We start from the raw sequence: 18211 nt of genomic DNA, 5'->3' as shown, positions 1-18211 counted from the left end.
TAACAACTATATTTATAATGATACGGTAATTATTTTTCTTTAAGGAATTGTTAAATAAAATTCACTAGTAAGAGAAATTTCTTAGCATAATTCCACCAAATTTAACTAGTAGCTATACATACGGTTTTCAGACAGAGATCTACGGCTTCAGTATACAATTCTATAGCATCTTCAACATTCCCTTTTTCATCTTCATCAAAAGCTTGAGTAACAAGGAAATGAGCACGTTCTAAGTCCAACTGATGTTTTGATTTCAAAGGACCAGCACTCTTTGACTGAACTAGGACAGGAAGAAAGCCATATAGATGAAATTATTACCTATATATGTACTTATATATCCAGGAAACAAAACACCATTTTAATATATTTAAGATACTCTTTATAAAAACTTTACAATTTTTCATTTAAAAAACTTAGCAAGTTCAAAAAATAATCCTTAAAAAATGACTCCTTTCAATCTGAATTTTAAGGCCTAAAAAAGAGTCCCCACTTGTTTGACTCATCTCACAATGCACACCAGAGACCAAAAATACCAAAAATGTATTATTTATTGAAAAAAAAATTGCCCCTGAATTTCTCTCTCCTTACCAGCACTTTCTTCCTTTAAAAAAATAAAACACCAGTCCTCTTCCTTACATACCCCTGGCCCCACTCCCAAAAGCAAAACAAAAAAACTTAGAAAATGTTAAGCCTAAAGAAACTCAATTATGTTTTAAGGTAATTAAAAAAAATTTTTTTTCAGTACAGACAATTGTGTAACACAATATCCTAGGCCCTGATGATAAAGTTCCTGCTGTTTCCCATTCATCTGAGTCCAGATTAAATAATCACATATTTTTACTGTTCTTTGAAATAAGTATTTGTTTTTAATATAAAGGTATATATCAATAAGGGACCTGTATCAAGATTATACACAAAGATCTCTTACAAGTAAACAATAAAAAGACAATTCCAATTTTGAAAATGAGTGTGGTGAGCAATCATGTCAACTTGTGTCAACTTTACTGGGTACCCAGATACTTGGCTAGACATGGTTTCTAGGTATGTCTAAGAGAGTGATTCTGAATGAAATTAACCTTTGAATTGGTAGTAAAAGCAGACTGTCCTCCCCGATATGGGTGGGCATCACCTAATCCACTGAGGGACTGAACAGAACAAAAAGGCAGAGGAAGGGAGAATTTGCCTTCTCTGCCAGACTGCCTTTTTTTTTTTTTTTTTTGGTCTTTTCCTGCCCTTGGGACTTGGGTCTTACACCATCAACTCCCCTGTTTCTCAGGCCTTTGGACTTGGACTAAATAAACTATATCACTGGCTTTCTTGGGTCATTCCTGCTTGCAGACTGCAGAGTGTGGGACTTCTTAGCCTCCATAATGAGGTTCCATTATGAGCCAATTCCTTATATAAAATCTCTTTATATATATTCTACTGGTTCTTTTTCTCTGGAGAACCCTGACTTACATAATGGGCAAAGAGTCTGTATAACCATTTTTCCAAAGAAGATATTCAAATGGCCAATTGGCCCATGAGAAGATGCTCAACATTAGCCAGCAGGGAAATGCATATCAAAACCTAAGATGCCACCTTTACACCCACTTGGGTGGCTAAAATTACAAAAGACAGAAAATAACAAATGTTGATAAGGATGTGAAGGAAATGAAACCCTCATATATTGCTGATGGAAATGTAAAATGGTGTTGCCACTTCAGAAAACAGTTCAGCAGTTCCTCGAAAAATTAGATATTAAGCTACCATATGACCCAGCAATTTCACTCCTGGGCATGTATCAAAGAGAAAGAGAACTAAAAACACATGTCCAGGGGCGCCTGGGTGGCTCGGTCATTAAGCGTCTGCCTTCGGCTCAGGTCATGATCCCAGGGTCCTGGGATTGAGCCCCGCATCAGGCTCCCTGCTCCGCGGGAAGCCTGCTTCTCCCTCTCCCACTCCCCCTGCTTGTGTTCCCTCTCTCACTGTGTCTCTCTCTGTCAAATAAATAAATAAAATTAAAAAAAAAAAAAAACAAAAAAAAACACATGTCCACACAAAAACATATATACAAGCGTTCAAAGCAGTATTATTCATTAACAGCCAAAAGGTGGAAACAAGCCAATGTCCATCAAATGATGAATGGATAAACAACATATAGTATATTGATATGACGGCACTATTATTGAGCCATAAAAAGGAATGAAGTATTGATACATACTACAACATGGATAAATCTTGAAAACATTATGTTAAATGAAAAAAGCCAAACCCCAAAGGCCACAAATTAGATGATTCTATTTACATGAGATGTCCAAAATAGGCAACTCCAGGGAGACAGAAAATAGGTTAGTGGCTGTTAAGAGGATAGAGGGTGGGAGGAATGGGGAATGACTGCTAATGGATAAGAGGTTTCTTTTGGGGCAACAAAAACTTTCTAAAATTAGATAGTGGTGATGGTAGCACAACTCTGGAAACATACTAAAAACCACTGAATTGTTTTATGGTACATGAATTATATCTCTATAAAGCTGTTATTAAAAAAAAAAGCTTTACATTTTGTCTCTTAAAGGTATGGTGGTGACCTTTTAGAACTTTAACTCTCAGAAACACCTCTATGAAGTATGTGCTAATCTACCATTTACAAAATGAAGACACAAAAGCTCAAAACATTAAAATATATAGCCCAGGGTTTCTCAGCCTCATACTACTAACATGTTCAGCTCGATAATTCTTTGCTGTAGACTGACCTGTGCATTGGAGGATTTTTAATAAGATCCCTGGCCTCTACCCAACTGGATGCCATAGTATACTCCCTACTTCTCCCTAATCTAAAAACCAAAAATCTTCCGAGGTGCAAAACTGTTCCCAGTTGAGAATGACTGATCTAGCCTAGGTTTTGTAGCTATAAGCTACAAGATCTTGTAATTCTAGGTCTTGAGCTCTTTATACTACACTGGTGAATTTCAAACTGTGTTACCCTTCCCCACTCAGAAATCAACTTAACTCTCAAGAGTCTATCAGCAAAATTTGTTTTAAACATTGTCTGAAATGCTAATTAAAGAAACCATTTAATTCTCTACAGATTACACTCCATAGGTTGAACATAATGGATCAAAAAACTGGCAATACAATTAAGGTATGCTATGCTTTAAAAATCCTTCTGGAACTTTATTTCTCAAGAGATTAGAGCTGTCACATTCCGTGCCTAAATATCACCTTTGTAAATATTTTATAAATGTATTTGGCTGGGAAAATGGAGTTACTTTGAATTACATGGTATTTTGGATACCTGAATCAATATAACTTTCTATCAGCTGAGGCCCTGCTACACAGGCAGTTCACTTTTCAATACATCCAATTTCTGGGCACTGTCTTAAACTAAACTATCTCATCCTTAAGGGTATCATCCTAACAAGAAATCCAATGATGGAATCTACTTTTTCCTAATGATGTGCTTATAACTGCTCTTATCTATTCAGAATGAGTGGTAAAAAGTAACACTAAGTCCATTAGGCAATGCTGAATAAAGAGTCCTCTAAGCTGCTTCCGGCTTTATTATATAGCCGCAGAAAAAAAGGGTTAAAAAGAACACAGTGAGAAAAATGCATTTCTAAAACAAAATGCCAGTAGGTGATCATTTTCTTTTCTACCCACGTCAAGAGCAGATTTTGACAGCAGCCACATACCTCTAACAAAACTGTGATCACTAAGCCTGTGTACTTGTTTCATGACATTTGCCATGCTGTTTACAAAAATAAATACAAGTCGTTCCAGGTCTCTACTTACATGTTGCTTTCCAAGATACGGTTTAAAAAGAAGAGTTTAGCTAAGGTCTTGAGGTTGAGGATACGGATATAGAAGAGACCATGAACATACTGCTGAAGTCTTTAACACTAAAGGGAAGTAAAGATGGCTCTTGAACAATGTGGGGGATTAGGGGCGCTGACGGAAATCTGCATATTAACTTTTGACTCCCCCAAAACTTAACTACTAATAGCCTACTGGAAGCCTTACCAATAACCTAAGTTGATTAACACATATTTTCTATGTGTGTTATATATTATATTCTTATGATAAAGTAAGCTAGACAAAAGAAAATATTAAGAAAATCATAAAGATGAAAAAAATACATTTACAGTACTGTAAAAAATCTGCATGTAGGAGCGCCTGGGTGGCTCAGTCGGTTAAGTGTCTGCCTTCGGTTCACATCATGATTCCGGGGTCCTGGGATGGAGCCCTATGATGGTGGGCTCCCTGCTCAGCGGGGAGTCTCCTTGTCTTTCTCCTTCTGCCCCTCTACCTCCTTGTGTTCTCTCCCTCTCTTGCAAATAAATAATAAATAAAATCTTCAAAAAAAAATCTGCATGTAAGTGGACCTGCACAGCTCAAATCCCTGTCGTTTAAGGGTCAACTGGAGTCATTTAATTTTAATATCAGGAGACAGCATGTGACAGATATTGAAAAAGTAGACTTTAACAGGGTCCTAATCCTGACTCTGACAATGATACAGTTTGAATGTGTATAATTCACTATCTCTGTACCCCTGGGAAATTAGGAGATTAGACTATTATTCGTAAGGTTCCTATTAACAGATCTATCACTTATTTCCACACTATGACTTTTTTTTAAATTTTATTATGTTATGTTAATCACCATACATTACATCATTAGTTTTTGATGTAGTGTTCCATGAATCACTGTTTGCATAGAACACCCAGTGCTCCATTCAGTACATGCCCTCTTTAATACCCATCACCAGGCTAACCCATCCCCCCACTCCCCTCCCCTCTAGAACCCTCAGTTTGTTTCTCAGAGTTCATAGTCTCTCATGGTTCGTCTCCCCCTCCGATTTCCCCCCCTTCATTTTTCCCTTCCTGCCACACTATGACTTTTAAAGACATGATTACCAAAAAAGGATTGAGCAGCAAGAGTGAAGATCAAGATCTAAAGATGAAAAGGAAAAGGAAAGAGAAACACTAGGGACTAATATAACACCGTATGTCAACTTTTTTCAATAATAAAAATTTAAAAAAAAAGAAAGAGAAACACAGGGGGAAAGGATGTGATGAGAGAGAAGAAAAAAAAATGGTAAGTTTAGTAGTCCTTTACTAACCTGCTGAATGCAAAGCCTGAACTCTTTCCAGATACTCATTTATTTTTTCTTGAATATGTTCTAGGCCTGATCCTGCCATCTCAGCATAAATTAAGGCTTGTGCAGCTTCCTAAAAAAAGAAAAAAATCAAAGGAATCTAACAGATGAATTACAATCTGAATTTTCTCTACCACTTCGTAACTCACTATTGCTGTCTATGAATTATAAAATAAGAATCTTTTTTTTTTAAATTAAAATAAGAATGTCTTTAAGACAGTACCAAGTAGGTTATATAACCCTCCAACACCTTTTCTTCAGTTCTCAATACTCTCAATTTTCTCATACTGTTGAAAATTTACAAACTCAAATACAAGAGATTATAAACATTTTCTTAGAATAGCTTTAGCTCACATGTCTTTTGCTTTCCTTTTTCTTTACACAATAGGTCAGACTTAAAATCATATACCTTGAAAATATGAATTGAGCCTGAAAAGCATAAGGACAGGTACATAATAATAATGCTCGTTACTATTGGTTAATAATAGTAAAAATAGTCAATTGGTTAATGATAACAAATAAAATTAAATGTCAAAGGAAGATTATAATAAATTATAAAGGTCAAGGTGCCTGGCTGGCTCAGTTAGTAGAGTATTAGACTCTTGGTCTCAAGGTTTTAAGTTTGAGCCCCACGTTGAGTGTAGAGAGTACTTAAAAATAAAATTAAAAAAAAAAATTATAAAGGCTAAATATCTCACAGTGGAAAGAAAATCTTCTTCTCCATAGAAAATATTGCCAAAGGGTGACACATTTTAAAGCAGATTTCAGTTGTATGAAATAAACTTATTTCAATTAAGAAAACCTGGATTCATCATCCAGTTTTTCTAATACTCCCACAGCCACTTATGCTGTGGCTAGTGAGGAAGAAAGAGCCTCACTCCCCCCATCACCATTCTAGGATAACAGGTTACCAATGTTACAGCGAGAAGGACCACTGAGAGATTTCTCCAAAGTAAAAACACCTTCTCAGCAAAAACCTAAGCATGTGCACTTTACAGAGGCTGATGCCTGTCTGGATCCAAAGAAGCCAGCCATCTACTGAATATCTAACTTTTTGAATCCAGTTGTTGGAGCAGGAGTTGTTTCACTGAACTTAACAAAATCAGTAAAAAGAGTCTGAAATTGAATGAAATGAAATGAAAATTCATTGAAAGGCTGTGGGAATAGGAAAGAGGATATTCTCAGATTCTGTAACTCAGACATTTCATGGGAGGAAAATATAACTTTACATGTAAACATTTTTTTTTCTTTTTAAAATATTTTTTATTTGAATATAGTTGACACAAAATGTTACATTAGTTTCAGGTGTACAACATAGTGATTCATTTTTTTTTATTATGTTACGTTAATCACCATACATTACATCATTAGTTTTTGATGAGTGTTCCACGTAAACATTAAATATTTTATATTATGTACTATTATTATCTAAATACTGATAGTTTATATATACATATATTTCACATCTCCAATTACCTTGATGTAAATACTGATATTCAAATAATTATCTTGCTTAAAAGAAATAAAGCCAACTAAATAATTGCTGGTATCAATCTTATTTTACTCATTTAATTTATATTTGAAAATGACAATTAAAGAATCCCTCATAGAACAGTAATGAAGACCGAAAAATGCTAAAGATCTGGTAAAGTTTATATAAACAGTTCCTAGAAGCACAAACACTTTTCTGACTTTCTCAAGGATAAAAAAAATTCTTCATAATCACATGCATGCAATCGCACAGCAAAACAAGAGGCACTGCGTAGTATTTTCTTTTGCTTTACACAAAGCTATTTTATGTGGCACTATTTGAACCTATGAATATTTGTCAGTTATTTCACAAAACTCAAACACATGGAATTTTAAAGAAATACTACCTTCACGAAACTTTCCTCAAAAAGTCCAAAAGAAGTGATTATGAAACACACCAAAAGTCTCTAAATATAGGTTATAAAATGAAGACAATATAATAATAATCTGAGAAATACAAATCATACCTTACTGACCGCATATACGTTTATATAAAAAAAATTTACTACTCCGCTATTATCAAAGCCTGACATTCTTTTCCTTTTTTTAAAAAAAGGGGGTGGGGGGAACAATATCACGAGGATACAGCTACCTCCACAAGGAAGCAGAAGGCATAGAGCTGGAGGGGTGTATATGCAAATCCGCAGGACTGGAGAGCAGAGTGGACTGTGGAAGATCATATTCTTTAATAATTCCGCCCCCAGTAACTTAGCCAAAAGAAAGAGCCAAGAAATGTGTAAAGCATTAGCTATAAAGATAACAACTGCACCATTACGATGCTGAAAAATCAGAATGAACCTAAATGCCCATTAGTTTGTAAATAAATTATGGTACATTCACATAATGGAATACTACGCATCTGTCGTTAATAAGACTATATTAAACAAGCAACTTTAATGAGTTTTTAAAAGCTCAAATACAAAGAATAGGTTAAAAATAGTATAAACGGTACAATCCAAGTTTGTCTTACGTATAGAGAAGTTGAATCACTATGTTGTTCCCTTGAAACTAACGTAACATTCTATGTCAACTACACTCAAATGTTTTCAAAGCTGCGAATGTAAATACGCGAAGAAAAAGAAGCACAGATGTATTAAATGCCAAGATAAGAGACGTGTTATTCTTTTTTAAAACCTTATTTTCTTCAACGAACGTGCATTATTTTAGTGTGTATCAGAGACCACTTCCCACAAGCCATAAATCAGAGCCAAGTGACAGCGAGAATTAGCCACTTAACTACCCATACCGAACTACTGCTGCCGTAAGTAGCTCAGCGGTGGACATTTGCCATTGAAGACTGTAACCAGAGAAGTGGAGGCTCCCAAGCCGCGACCAAACCTCCCCACCGTGGCAGCAGCCGGGTCGCCTCTCCCTTGAAAAGGAGAGCAGCAGAGCAGGAAGAGGGAAAAGCAAAGCCCAGAAGGCCTGGCCGCCGCCGCACCTGCACCCGCCCCCTGGCCTCTCCCGGTGCTGCGGTCCTCTGCCCTACCTTGTAGTAAAACACCGCCTCGGAATAGCGACCTTCCTGGTCGCGCTGCACCGCCAGCCGGGCGAACTGCACGGCGTCCCGCTCCAGCGCCGTGGCGTCCATGGCGCCGAGGCCCCGCACCGGCGGAGGGAAGGAAGGAAGCCCTGACGCACGAAAGCTCTTCACCGACAGCGGCACCGCCGGGAGGCGGACCCGAGAACGCCCCGAAAAGAGCAGCAAAGTTTATTTCCGACGGCTCAGGGAAGGGAGCCGGCCTTCCCGGCCAGGGCCCGCTACAACGCCGCGCCTCCTAATCTCCGGTCCAGCTCCCAGCCTGTGGGGCTGCCCCACATCCCGGCAACCGCATTTCCCCGCCCCGCCCACCGGCTCCACTGCGCAGTCGCAGGCTGGTCCTCGGGAGTTTCTCCGGAGATGGGGCGGCAAAGGCCGGGCTCGTGGGAGTACGTGTGTGATGGGCGGGGCCTGGCCTGCTGGGTGCCGGCGCGCGCGTGACCGCCATGGCTCCCGGGATTGGGTAGGCGAAAAGCAGAGTCAAGTCCGGGCCGCAGACTTCTCCGCAGTTTGCGCGGATGTGGCAATGCCTACGGCAGCTGTTGCGCACAACACTTGGTGGGGGCGGCGCATGCGCCTTACGGAGACTTTTTCTCCGGTGTGTAAAGGGGAGGTGTAAAGGGTCATGGAATAACACTTTCCATCTGGACTGACTTTTTAAAAAGTGGGGACGTAAAATAAGGACATGGGATTCTTTTAAGCTACCCTTTAATTTATTTTCCACAAACTGGATCGTAATCTTATATACCCCTGCCCCCCATGTATGATCTTGGTTGGATTGTCAGCAAACAAGGTAATATATCTTCACTTGTACTTATCCTTTAGTCAACTTAATGCTATTGTAATTAACCACTTAATTAGGTGATTATTTGATTAATATCTTTCTCCCTTAAAACTCTGAATTCAACAATAATAAAAATGAACTAGTGATAGGCACCACAATATGGCTGAAAGTCAAAATTGAATCATGATAATTCAAAGCAGAAAGACACGGTACATACTGCATAATTCTGTTTATAAGAAACACTATTAAAGACAAATCTAATCAGTAATGTTAGAAATGAGATCAATGGTTGAGGGGGGATACAAGAGAAACTTCTAGGGTAATAGAAATGTTTTATGTCTTGGTGATGACGCCAAAATATATACATTTGTGGAAACCCATTAAATGCTACGTTTTATTGTTTTTAATTTTTAATTGAATTTTACAAAGATTTCTTTTTTAATTTATTTGAGAGAGAGAGCACGGTGTGAGGGGAAAGAGCAGAGGGAGCCAGAGCTTGTTCTCATGCCCCCCCAGATCATGACCCCAGCAGAAAGCAAGAGTCAGTGTGGCCCAACTGACCAGCCTCCCAGGTGTCCCTAAACTCTACATTTTAAATGTGTGATCTAATTTTTTTCTTAACGGTACCTTAATAAAAAAATTTATTTTAGTCATGGTCTGTATTTAAATGGGAGTCTCGTTTCTTAGTTTCTTTAACCCCTCACATTTAGTGAAATTAATAACATCTAACTGAGCTGTTGTAAAAAAAAAAACAACACACAAGAATTGGACTTTGTGCCTGGTACAAAGATAGTTCTCATCATTAGTATGACAGTTTTATAACTGAAGCAGGGATGGTTTCTGTCTTTACCAGTTCTATGCTAGTATTGAACGCAAGCCTTGGTCCAGAGCAGGTGTTCAGTATTTTATTTTATTTTTTTAAATTTTTAAAGATTTTATTTATTTGACAGAGACAGCAACAGAGGGAACACAAGCAGGGGCAGAGGGAGAAGCAGGCTCTCTGCTGAACAGGGAGCCTGATGCAGGGCTCGATTCCAGGACCCTGGGATCATGACCTGAGCCGAAGGCAGACGCTTAATAACTGAGCCACCCAGGCACCCCTGTGTTCCGTATTTTAAAACATGAATGAGGGAAGCCCCCTACTAAATATATTCAATGTGCCCTCCCCCCATCTCCATTCTGAAGAATGAGATAACAAATTCCTTAGCACAGATTAGAAGGTCCTCAGAACATGAGCTCAGGCCATATCCCCAAGGCATTTACAGTCACTGTCTCCCACAAACCGACCACAAGCTAGCGCAGACAAATGCAGTTTTCTCATAAGAGGATTTCTATGTCTAATGTTCCTCCTTTCATTACAGCTTATAGAATTCCTAGTCCATCTTTAAGGAAGTCTTTTCTAGCACTCCTAGGTAGTTGTGATTACTTCCTGCACTTATTCATTTATTCCCTATATATTTAATCCTCATTCATTTACTCAATGAACACTGGACACCTACTTGGTGCCAGGCACAGAGCTACACACTGAAGACACAAACATAAGAGAGAGTGAGATAAGGCAGGGTAAAAGCAAGTTGAAGCTTCAAAATATCTGCCATCTCAACAAAATGGAGTTTTCTAATGCATGAACACAGTAAATCTCTTCATGTCTTCCAGTCTTTATCTCAGCAGTGTGGTATAGTGCACAGATCTTGCACATCGTTGAATACATTTATCCCTAAGCATTTCATATTTTTATGCTATTCTAAATTCCATTGTCCAATTACAATTGTTTTTGGTAATATATAGGAATAAAATTGATATTTATATATTGACCTGTATTGGGTAATCACAAAAATATCCAGAAAATCTTTTTTGTTTGTTTTTATTTTTTATTTTAATTCAGTTAATTAACATACAATGTATTATTGGTTTCAGAGGTACAGGTCTGTGATTCATCAGTCTTATAGGATATCCAGTGCTCATTACATCACATGCCTGCCTTAATGTCCACCACCCAGTTACCCTATCCCCCCACCCACCTCCCCTCCAACAACCCTCAGTTTGTTTCCTATGATTAAGAGTCTCTTATGGTTTGTCTCCCTCTCTGGTTTCATCTTGTTTTATTTTTACCCTCTTCACCTATGATCCTCTGTTTTGTTTCTTAAATTCCACATATCAATGAGACCATATGATAATTGTCTTTCTCTGATTGGCTTATTTCACTTAGCATAATGCCCTCTAGTTCCATCCATGTCATTGCAAAAGTCAAGATTTTTTTTTTGATGGCTGTGTAATATTCCATTACATACAGATACCACGTCTTTTTTATCCATTCAACTGTCGATGGACATCTGGGCTCTTTCCATAGTTCGGCTACTGTGGACATTGCTGCTATAAACACTGGGGTGCAGGTGCCCCTTTGGATCCCTACATTTGTATCTTTGGGGTAAATACCCAGTAGTGAAATTGCTGGTTCGTAGGGTAGCTCTATTTTCAACTTTTTGAGGACCTTCCATACTGTTTTTCAGAGTGGCTGCACTGGCATGCATTCCCACCAACAGTGTAAGAAGGTTCCCATTTCTCTGCATCCTTGCCAACATCTGTTGTTTCCTGACTTGTTAATTTTAGCCATTTTGACTGGTGTGAGGTGGTATCTCATTGTGGTTTTGATTTGTATTTCCCTGATGCCAAGTGACGTTGGGCATTTTTTTATGTGTCTGTTGGTCATTTGGATGTGTTCTTTGGAGAAATGTCTCTTTGTGTCTTCTGACCATTTCTTGATTGGATTATTTGTTTTTTGGGTATTGAGTTTGCTAAGTTCTTTATAGATCTTGGATATTAGCCCTTTATCTAATATGTCATTGGCAAATATCTTCTCCCATTCTGTAGGTTGCCTTTTAGTTTTGTTGACTATTTCCTTTGCTGTGCAAAAGCTTTCTAACTTGATGAAGTCCCAATAATTCATTTTTGCTTTTGTTTCCCTTTCCTTCGGAGACGTGTGTAGCAAGAAGTTGTTGTGGCCAAGGTCAAAGAGCTTGCGCCTGTGTTCTCCTCTAGGATTTTGATGGATTATTGTCTCACATGTAGGTCTTTCATCCATTTTGAGTCTATTTTTGTCTATGGTGTAAGAAAATGGTCCAGGTTCATTCTTCTGCATGTGGCTGTCCAATTTTCCCAACATCATTTGTTGAAGAGACTGTCTTTTTTCCATTGGATGTTCTTTCCTGCTTTGTTGAAGATTAGTTGACCGTAGAGTTGAGGGTCCATTTCTGGGCTCTCTATTCTGTTCCATTGATCTATGTGTCTGTTTTTGTGCCAGTACCATACTGTCTTGATGAAGATAGCTTTGTAATAGAGCTGGAAGTCTGGAATTGTGATGCCACCAGCCTTGGTTTTCTTTTTCAACATTCCTCTGGCTATTCGGGGTCTTTTCTGGTTCCATACAAATTTTAGGATTATTTGTTCCAGTTCTGTGAAAAAAGTGGATGGTATTTTGATAGGAATTGCATTGAATGTGTAGAGTGCTCTAGGTAGCATAGACATTTTAACAATATTTTTTCTTCCAATCCATGAGCATGGAATGTTTTTCCATTTCTTTGTGTCTTCCTCAATTTCTTTCATGAGTATTCTGTAGTTTTCTGAGTACAGATCCTTTGCCTCTTTGGTTAGGTTTATTCCTAGGTATCTTATGGTTTTGGGTGCAATTGTAAATGGGATCAACTCCTTAATTTCTCTTTCTTCTGTCTCATTGTTAGTGTATAGAAATGCAACTGATTTCTGTGCATCGATTTTATATCCTGTCACTTTGCTGAATTCCTTTATAAGTTCTAGCAATTTGGGGGTGGACTCTTTTGGGTTTTCCACATAGAGTATCATGTCATCAGCAAAGAGTGAGAGTTTGACTTCTTTTCCACTTTGGATGCCTTTTATTTCTTTTTGTTGTCTGATTGCTGAGACTAGGACTTCTAGTACTACATTGAACAGCAGTGGTGATGGTGGACATCCCTGCTGTGTTCCTGACCTTAGGGCAAAAGCTCTCAGTTTTTCCCCATTGAGAATGATATTTGCTATGGGCTTTTCATATACAGCTTTTATGATATTGAGGTATGTACCCTCTATCCCTACGCTGTGAAGAGTTTCAATCAAGAAAGGATGCTATACTTTGTCAAATGCTTTTTCTGCATCTATTGAAAGGATCATATGGTTCTTGTCCTTTCTTTTATTTATGTAGTGTATCACATTGATTGATTTGCAGATGTTGAACCAAACTTGTAGCCCAGGAATAAATCCCACTTGGTCGTGGTGAATAATCCTTTTAATGCACAGTTGGATTCTACTAGGTAGTATTTTGGTTCATCAGGGATATTGGTCTGTAATTCTCCTTTTTGGTGGGGTCTTTGGTTTTGGGATCAAGGTAATGCTGGCCTCATAGAATGAGTCTGGAAGCTTTCCTTTTGGTTCCATTTTTTGAAACAGCTTCAGGAGAATAGGTATTATTTCTTCTTTGCATGTTTGGTAGAATTTCCCTGGGAAGCCAACTGGCCCTGGGCTCCTGTTTGTTGGGAGATTTTTGATGACTTCTTCAATTTCCTAGCTGGTTATGGGTCTGTTCAGGTTTTCTATTTCTTCCTGGTTCAGTTTTGGTAGTTTATATGTATCTAGGAATGCATTCATTTCTTCCAGATTGCCTAATTTGCTGGCATATAGTTGCTCATAATATGTTCTTATAATTGTTTGTATTTCTTCGGTTTTGGTTGTGATCTCTCCTCTTTCATTCATGATTTTATTTATTTGGGTCCTTTGTCTTTTCTTTTGGATAAGTCTGGCCAGGGGTTTATCAATCTTATTAATTCCTTCAGAGAACAAGCTCCTAATTTTGTTGATCTGTTTTACTGTTCTTTTGGTTTCTCTTTCATTGATTTCTGCATCATCATTATTTCTCTTCTGCTGGGTTTAGGCTTTATTTGCTGTTCTTTCTCCAGCTCCTTTAGGTGTAGGGCTAGGTTGTGTATTTGAGACCTTTCTTGTTTCTTGAGAAAGGCTTGTAGTGCTATATACTTCCTTCTTAGGACCACCTTTGCTGCATCCCAAAGATTTTGAACAGTTGTGTTTTCATTTTCATTTGTTTCCATGAATTCTTTAAAATTCTTCTTTAATTTCCTAGTTGACCCATTCATTATTTAGTAGGGTGCTCTTTAGCCTCCATGTATTTGAGTTCTTTCCAACTTTCCTCTTGTGATTGAGTTCTAGTTTCAAAGCACCCTGAAAATATGCAGGGAATGATCTCAGTCTTTTGGTACTGGTTGAGACCTGTTTTGTGACCCAGTATGTAATCTATTCTGGAGAACATTCCTGGTGCACTCGAGAAGACTGTGTATTCTAATGCTTCAGGACAGAATGTTCTGAATATATCTGTAAAGTCCATCTGGTCCAGTGTGTCAATCAAAGCCCTTATTTCCTTGTTGATCTTCTGCTTAGATGATCTGTCCATTGCAGTGAGGGGGGTGTTAAAGTCCCCTACTATTATTGTATTATTATCAATGTGTTTCTTTGATTTTGTTATTAATTGGCTTTTATAATCGGCTGCTCCCAAGTTAGGGGCATGAATATTTACAATTGTTAGATCTTCTTTTTGGATCGACCCTTTAATTATGATATAGTGTCCTTCCTCATCTCTTATTACAGTCTTCGGTTTAAAATCTAATTTGTCTGATGTAAGGATTGCCACCTCAGCTTTCTTTTGATGGCCATTAGCATGCTAAATGGTTTTCCATGCCCTCACTTTCAATCTGGTGGTGTCTTTGGGTCTCAAATGAGTCTCTTGCAGACAGCATATTGATGGGTCTTGTTTTTTAATACAATCTGATAGCCTGTGTCTTTTGATTGAGGCATTTAGCCCATTTACATTCAGAGTGACTATTGAAAGATATGAATTTAGTGCCATTGTATTACCTATAAAGTGACTGTTACTGTATATTTTCTCCGTACCTTTCTGGTCTATGTTACTTTTGGGCTCTCTCTGCTTAGAGGATCCCTTTTAATATTTCTTGTAGGGCTAGTTTGGTGATCACAAATTCTTTTAGTTTCTGTTTTTCCTGGAAGCTTTTTATTTCTTCTTCTATTTTGAATGATATCCTAGCTGGATAAAGTATTCTTGGCTGCATATTTTTCTCATTTAGCACCCTGAATATATCATGCCAGTCCTTTCTGGCCTGCCAGGTCTCCATGGATAGGTCTGCTGCAATCTAATGTTTCTACCCTTGTAGGTTACATACCTCTTGTCCCAAGTGGCTTTCAGGATTTGTAAGTTTCACTATTATATGTCAGGGTGTTGAACAAAATAATTCAATAGTTTTATTGATTTTGAGGGGGTTCTTTGTGCTTCCTGGATTTTGATGCCTATTTCCTTCCCCAGATTAGGGAAGTTCTCCACTATAATTTGCTCCAATATGCCTTCTGCCCCTCTCTCTCTCTTTCCTCTTCTTCTGGGATCCCAATTATTCTAATATTGTTCTGCTTTCTGATATCACTTATGTCTCAAATTCTCCCTTTCTGATCCAGTAGTTGTTTATCTCTTTTTCTCAGCTTCTTTATTCTCCATCATTTTGTCTTCTATATCACTAATTCTTGCTTCTGCTTCATTTATCCTAGCAGTTAGAGCCTCCAGTTTTGATTGCATTGCATTAATAGCCTTTTTGATTTCAACTTGGTTAGATTTTAGTTCTTTTATTTCTCCAGAAAGGGATTCTTTTCTCAAGCCCAGCTTGTATCTTTATAATCGTTATTCTGAACTCGAGTTCTGACATCTTACTTATGTCCATACTGATTAGGTCCCTGGCAGTCAGTACTGCCTCTTGTTCTCTTTTTCGAGGTGAGGTTTTTTCCATATTGTCATTCTGTCCAGAGAAGAATAGATGAATGAGAGAACAAAATACTAAAATGGCAAAAATGACTCCAGAGAAACATACACAAAACAAATGAGAAGAGGCCTGAAACTGGGAGGAAAAAAAAAAAAAAAGAGAGAGAGAGAGAATATAATCAGACAGGTGAGCAGAATAGAGCAATATACTGGATTCTGTGTGCATTTTGGTCTGTTTTTTTAGAAAACTAGATCCCAAAGTTATAAAGAAAGAAAAACTTATATATGTACAAAAATAAAATTAAATACAATGAAAGGATAGAATGTAACTGTAAAAATGGAAATTAAAAGATAAGAAAAAACAAAAGTGGAAAGAAAAAAAAAAAGGAAGGGATATAAACAGGCAGGTGAACAGAACAGAGGAATACACTATCTCCTGAGTGTATTTTGGTCAGTTTGTTAGAAGAAACTACATCTTAAAATTGTAAAGACAAAAAACTTATATATACAAAAATAAAATTAAATACATTGAAAGGATAGAATGTAACTGTAAAGATAAAAATTAAAAAAGTGTTTAACAAAACAAGAAAAAAACAAAAAAAGGAAGAAGAGAAAAAAATAACAACAAGAAAAGAGAACTTGATCAGACAGATGAAAATAACAGAGCCATACACTAGATTTTGGGTGTATTTTGGTCTATTAGAAGAAACTGCATCCCTAAATTATAAAGGAAGAAGAACTTATATATATACAAAAATAAGCTTAAATACAACAAAGGGATAGAATGTAACTGTAAAAATGAAAATTAAAGGGGCACCTGGGTGGCTCAGTCGTTAAGCATCTGCCTTCAGCTCAGGTCATGATCTCGGGGTCCTGGGATCGAACCCCACATCGGGCTCCCTGCTCCATGGGAAGCCTGCTTCTCCCTCTCCCACTCCCCCTGCTTGTGTTCCTTCTCTTGCTGTCTCTCTCTCTCTCTGTCAAATAAATAAATAAAATCTTAAAAAAAAAAAAAAGACTAAAGAATCATGGGGAAAAAGCCATGAATTCTATGTGCTGTATTCCCCTAGCGCTGGAGTTTTGCAGTTCTCATTGATGGGTAAACTTGGTCTTGGCTGGATATTCTTGCTGATCTTCTGGGAGGGGCCTGTTGCAGTGATTCTCAAATGTCTTTGCTGGAGGTGGAATTGCACCATCGTAGCCAGGGGCCCGGCTAAGTAATCCGTTCTGGTTTGCTCTCTGTGGCTTTTGTACCCTCAAGGCTTTCCACACAGTTTTAGAGGATGAGAATGAAAATCTGTCCTCCTAATCTCTGGCCCCGGAGCTGAGAGCTCCTCAGTGAGCCCCCAGAGAAAAGCAGTCAATCACTCCTGTCTCCCCGGTCTCTGGCCTCACTCCATACTCACCTGGCCTGTGAGCCTCGGATTCACTTCTCCACACATCCTACCTTCCAGAAAGTGGTCGCTTTTCTGTTCAGAGAGTTGTTGCTATTCTTTTCTTCGATCTCCCGTTGAGTTCGTAGGTGTTCAGAATGGTTTGATCCCTATCTAGCTGAATTCCTGGGACCAGACAAAATTACAGTCTCCTACTCCTCTGCCATCTTGGACTCCTCTTCCCTATCCAGAAAATCTTGAGAGTTTGGTGGTGGAGCCTCATGACAGGCCATCTCACCTGCACCTTGGGCCAAGTCTGTGACATGCAGCACAGTAGAATTTTCCAATGTGAAGGACCCAAAGCTACTTGGTCAAAATGCCCTCCTCCTGCACTAGGACAGCCCACCCACACGGAGAGCTGGGACAGACCCAGAGACACGGTGAGCTCTGGAAGGCACTGGTCGGCACGCAAGCCCCTGCTCAGGAAGGCCCAGGCTGTCGGTGGTTGAATTCCTTGCCTCCCTTCCCACAAATGGCCTCACGGTCAAAGCAGCCAAATAAAGAAGCAGCAAAAGTTTTGAAATTCAGGCTTGCAAAGGGCTTCTGGAATTAGCACTGCCCTGGGAGGCTGTAGGCAGAAGAGAGAATATTACTGGTAATAGTAGTGTATTAGTCTGTGTAAAGCTGCTAGCCTCGTAGTGATAGTTTATTACTTCAGTCAACAAATACTAAGAATTCTGTGACCAGACACGGCAGATTAGAACAAAGTGACTGGATCAGTTCACACTGTAGTGAACAGGAAGTGCATAAGCCAATGGTTCAGACAGCATTTGATAATTGCTAAGGGAGAGGTAAGTTGGGGGCCGGGAGGGCCAGAGGAGCAGCATCTCGTCAGCCTGGGGGGCCTCACACCCGTCCTAGAGGAGGGCAGAGAAGAGCAAAGCAGAGAGGGAGAGGGATGTTTCAGGCTCAGGATGGGGCAGGTGTGTGGAGCCCAGGGTGCAGGGAG

The 18211-nt window shown here is 38.7% G+C and overlaps 1 protein-coding gene across 2 annotated transcripts in view; it reads right to left on the bottom strand.

Moving 5' to 3' along the window:
- CAPN7 (calpain 7) overlaps window positions 1-8540 on the bottom strand; it is a 41537-nt gene extending 32997 nt beyond the window's left edge. For both annotated transcript variants that reach the window (XM_032408725.1, XM_032408726.1), the window contains exons 1-3: window positions 8154-8540; window positions 5099-5207; window positions 123-280 (exon numbers count right to left, since the gene is read on the bottom strand). In XM_032408725.1, coding sequence (XP_032264616.1) covers window positions 123-280; window positions 5099-5207; window positions 8154-8255 — 369 coding nt within the window. In that variant the 5' untranslated portion in view covers window positions 8256-8540. The remainder of the gene's footprint in view (window positions 1-122; window positions 281-5098; window positions 5208-8153) is intronic.
- Between the last annotated feature and the right edge of the window lie 9671 nt (window positions 8541-18211).

The sequence above is a fragment of the Phoca vitulina genome, unplaced genomic scaffold (genome assembly GCF_004348235.1).
Source record: "Phoca vitulina isolate PV1807 unplaced genomic scaffold, GSC_HSeal_1.0 scaffold10, whole genome shotgun sequence".
NCBI classification, from domain to species: Eukaryota; Metazoa; Chordata; class Mammalia; order Carnivora; family Phocidae; genus Phoca; species Phoca vitulina.
This window is presented reverse-complemented; position numbering and strand designations above follow the sequence as displayed.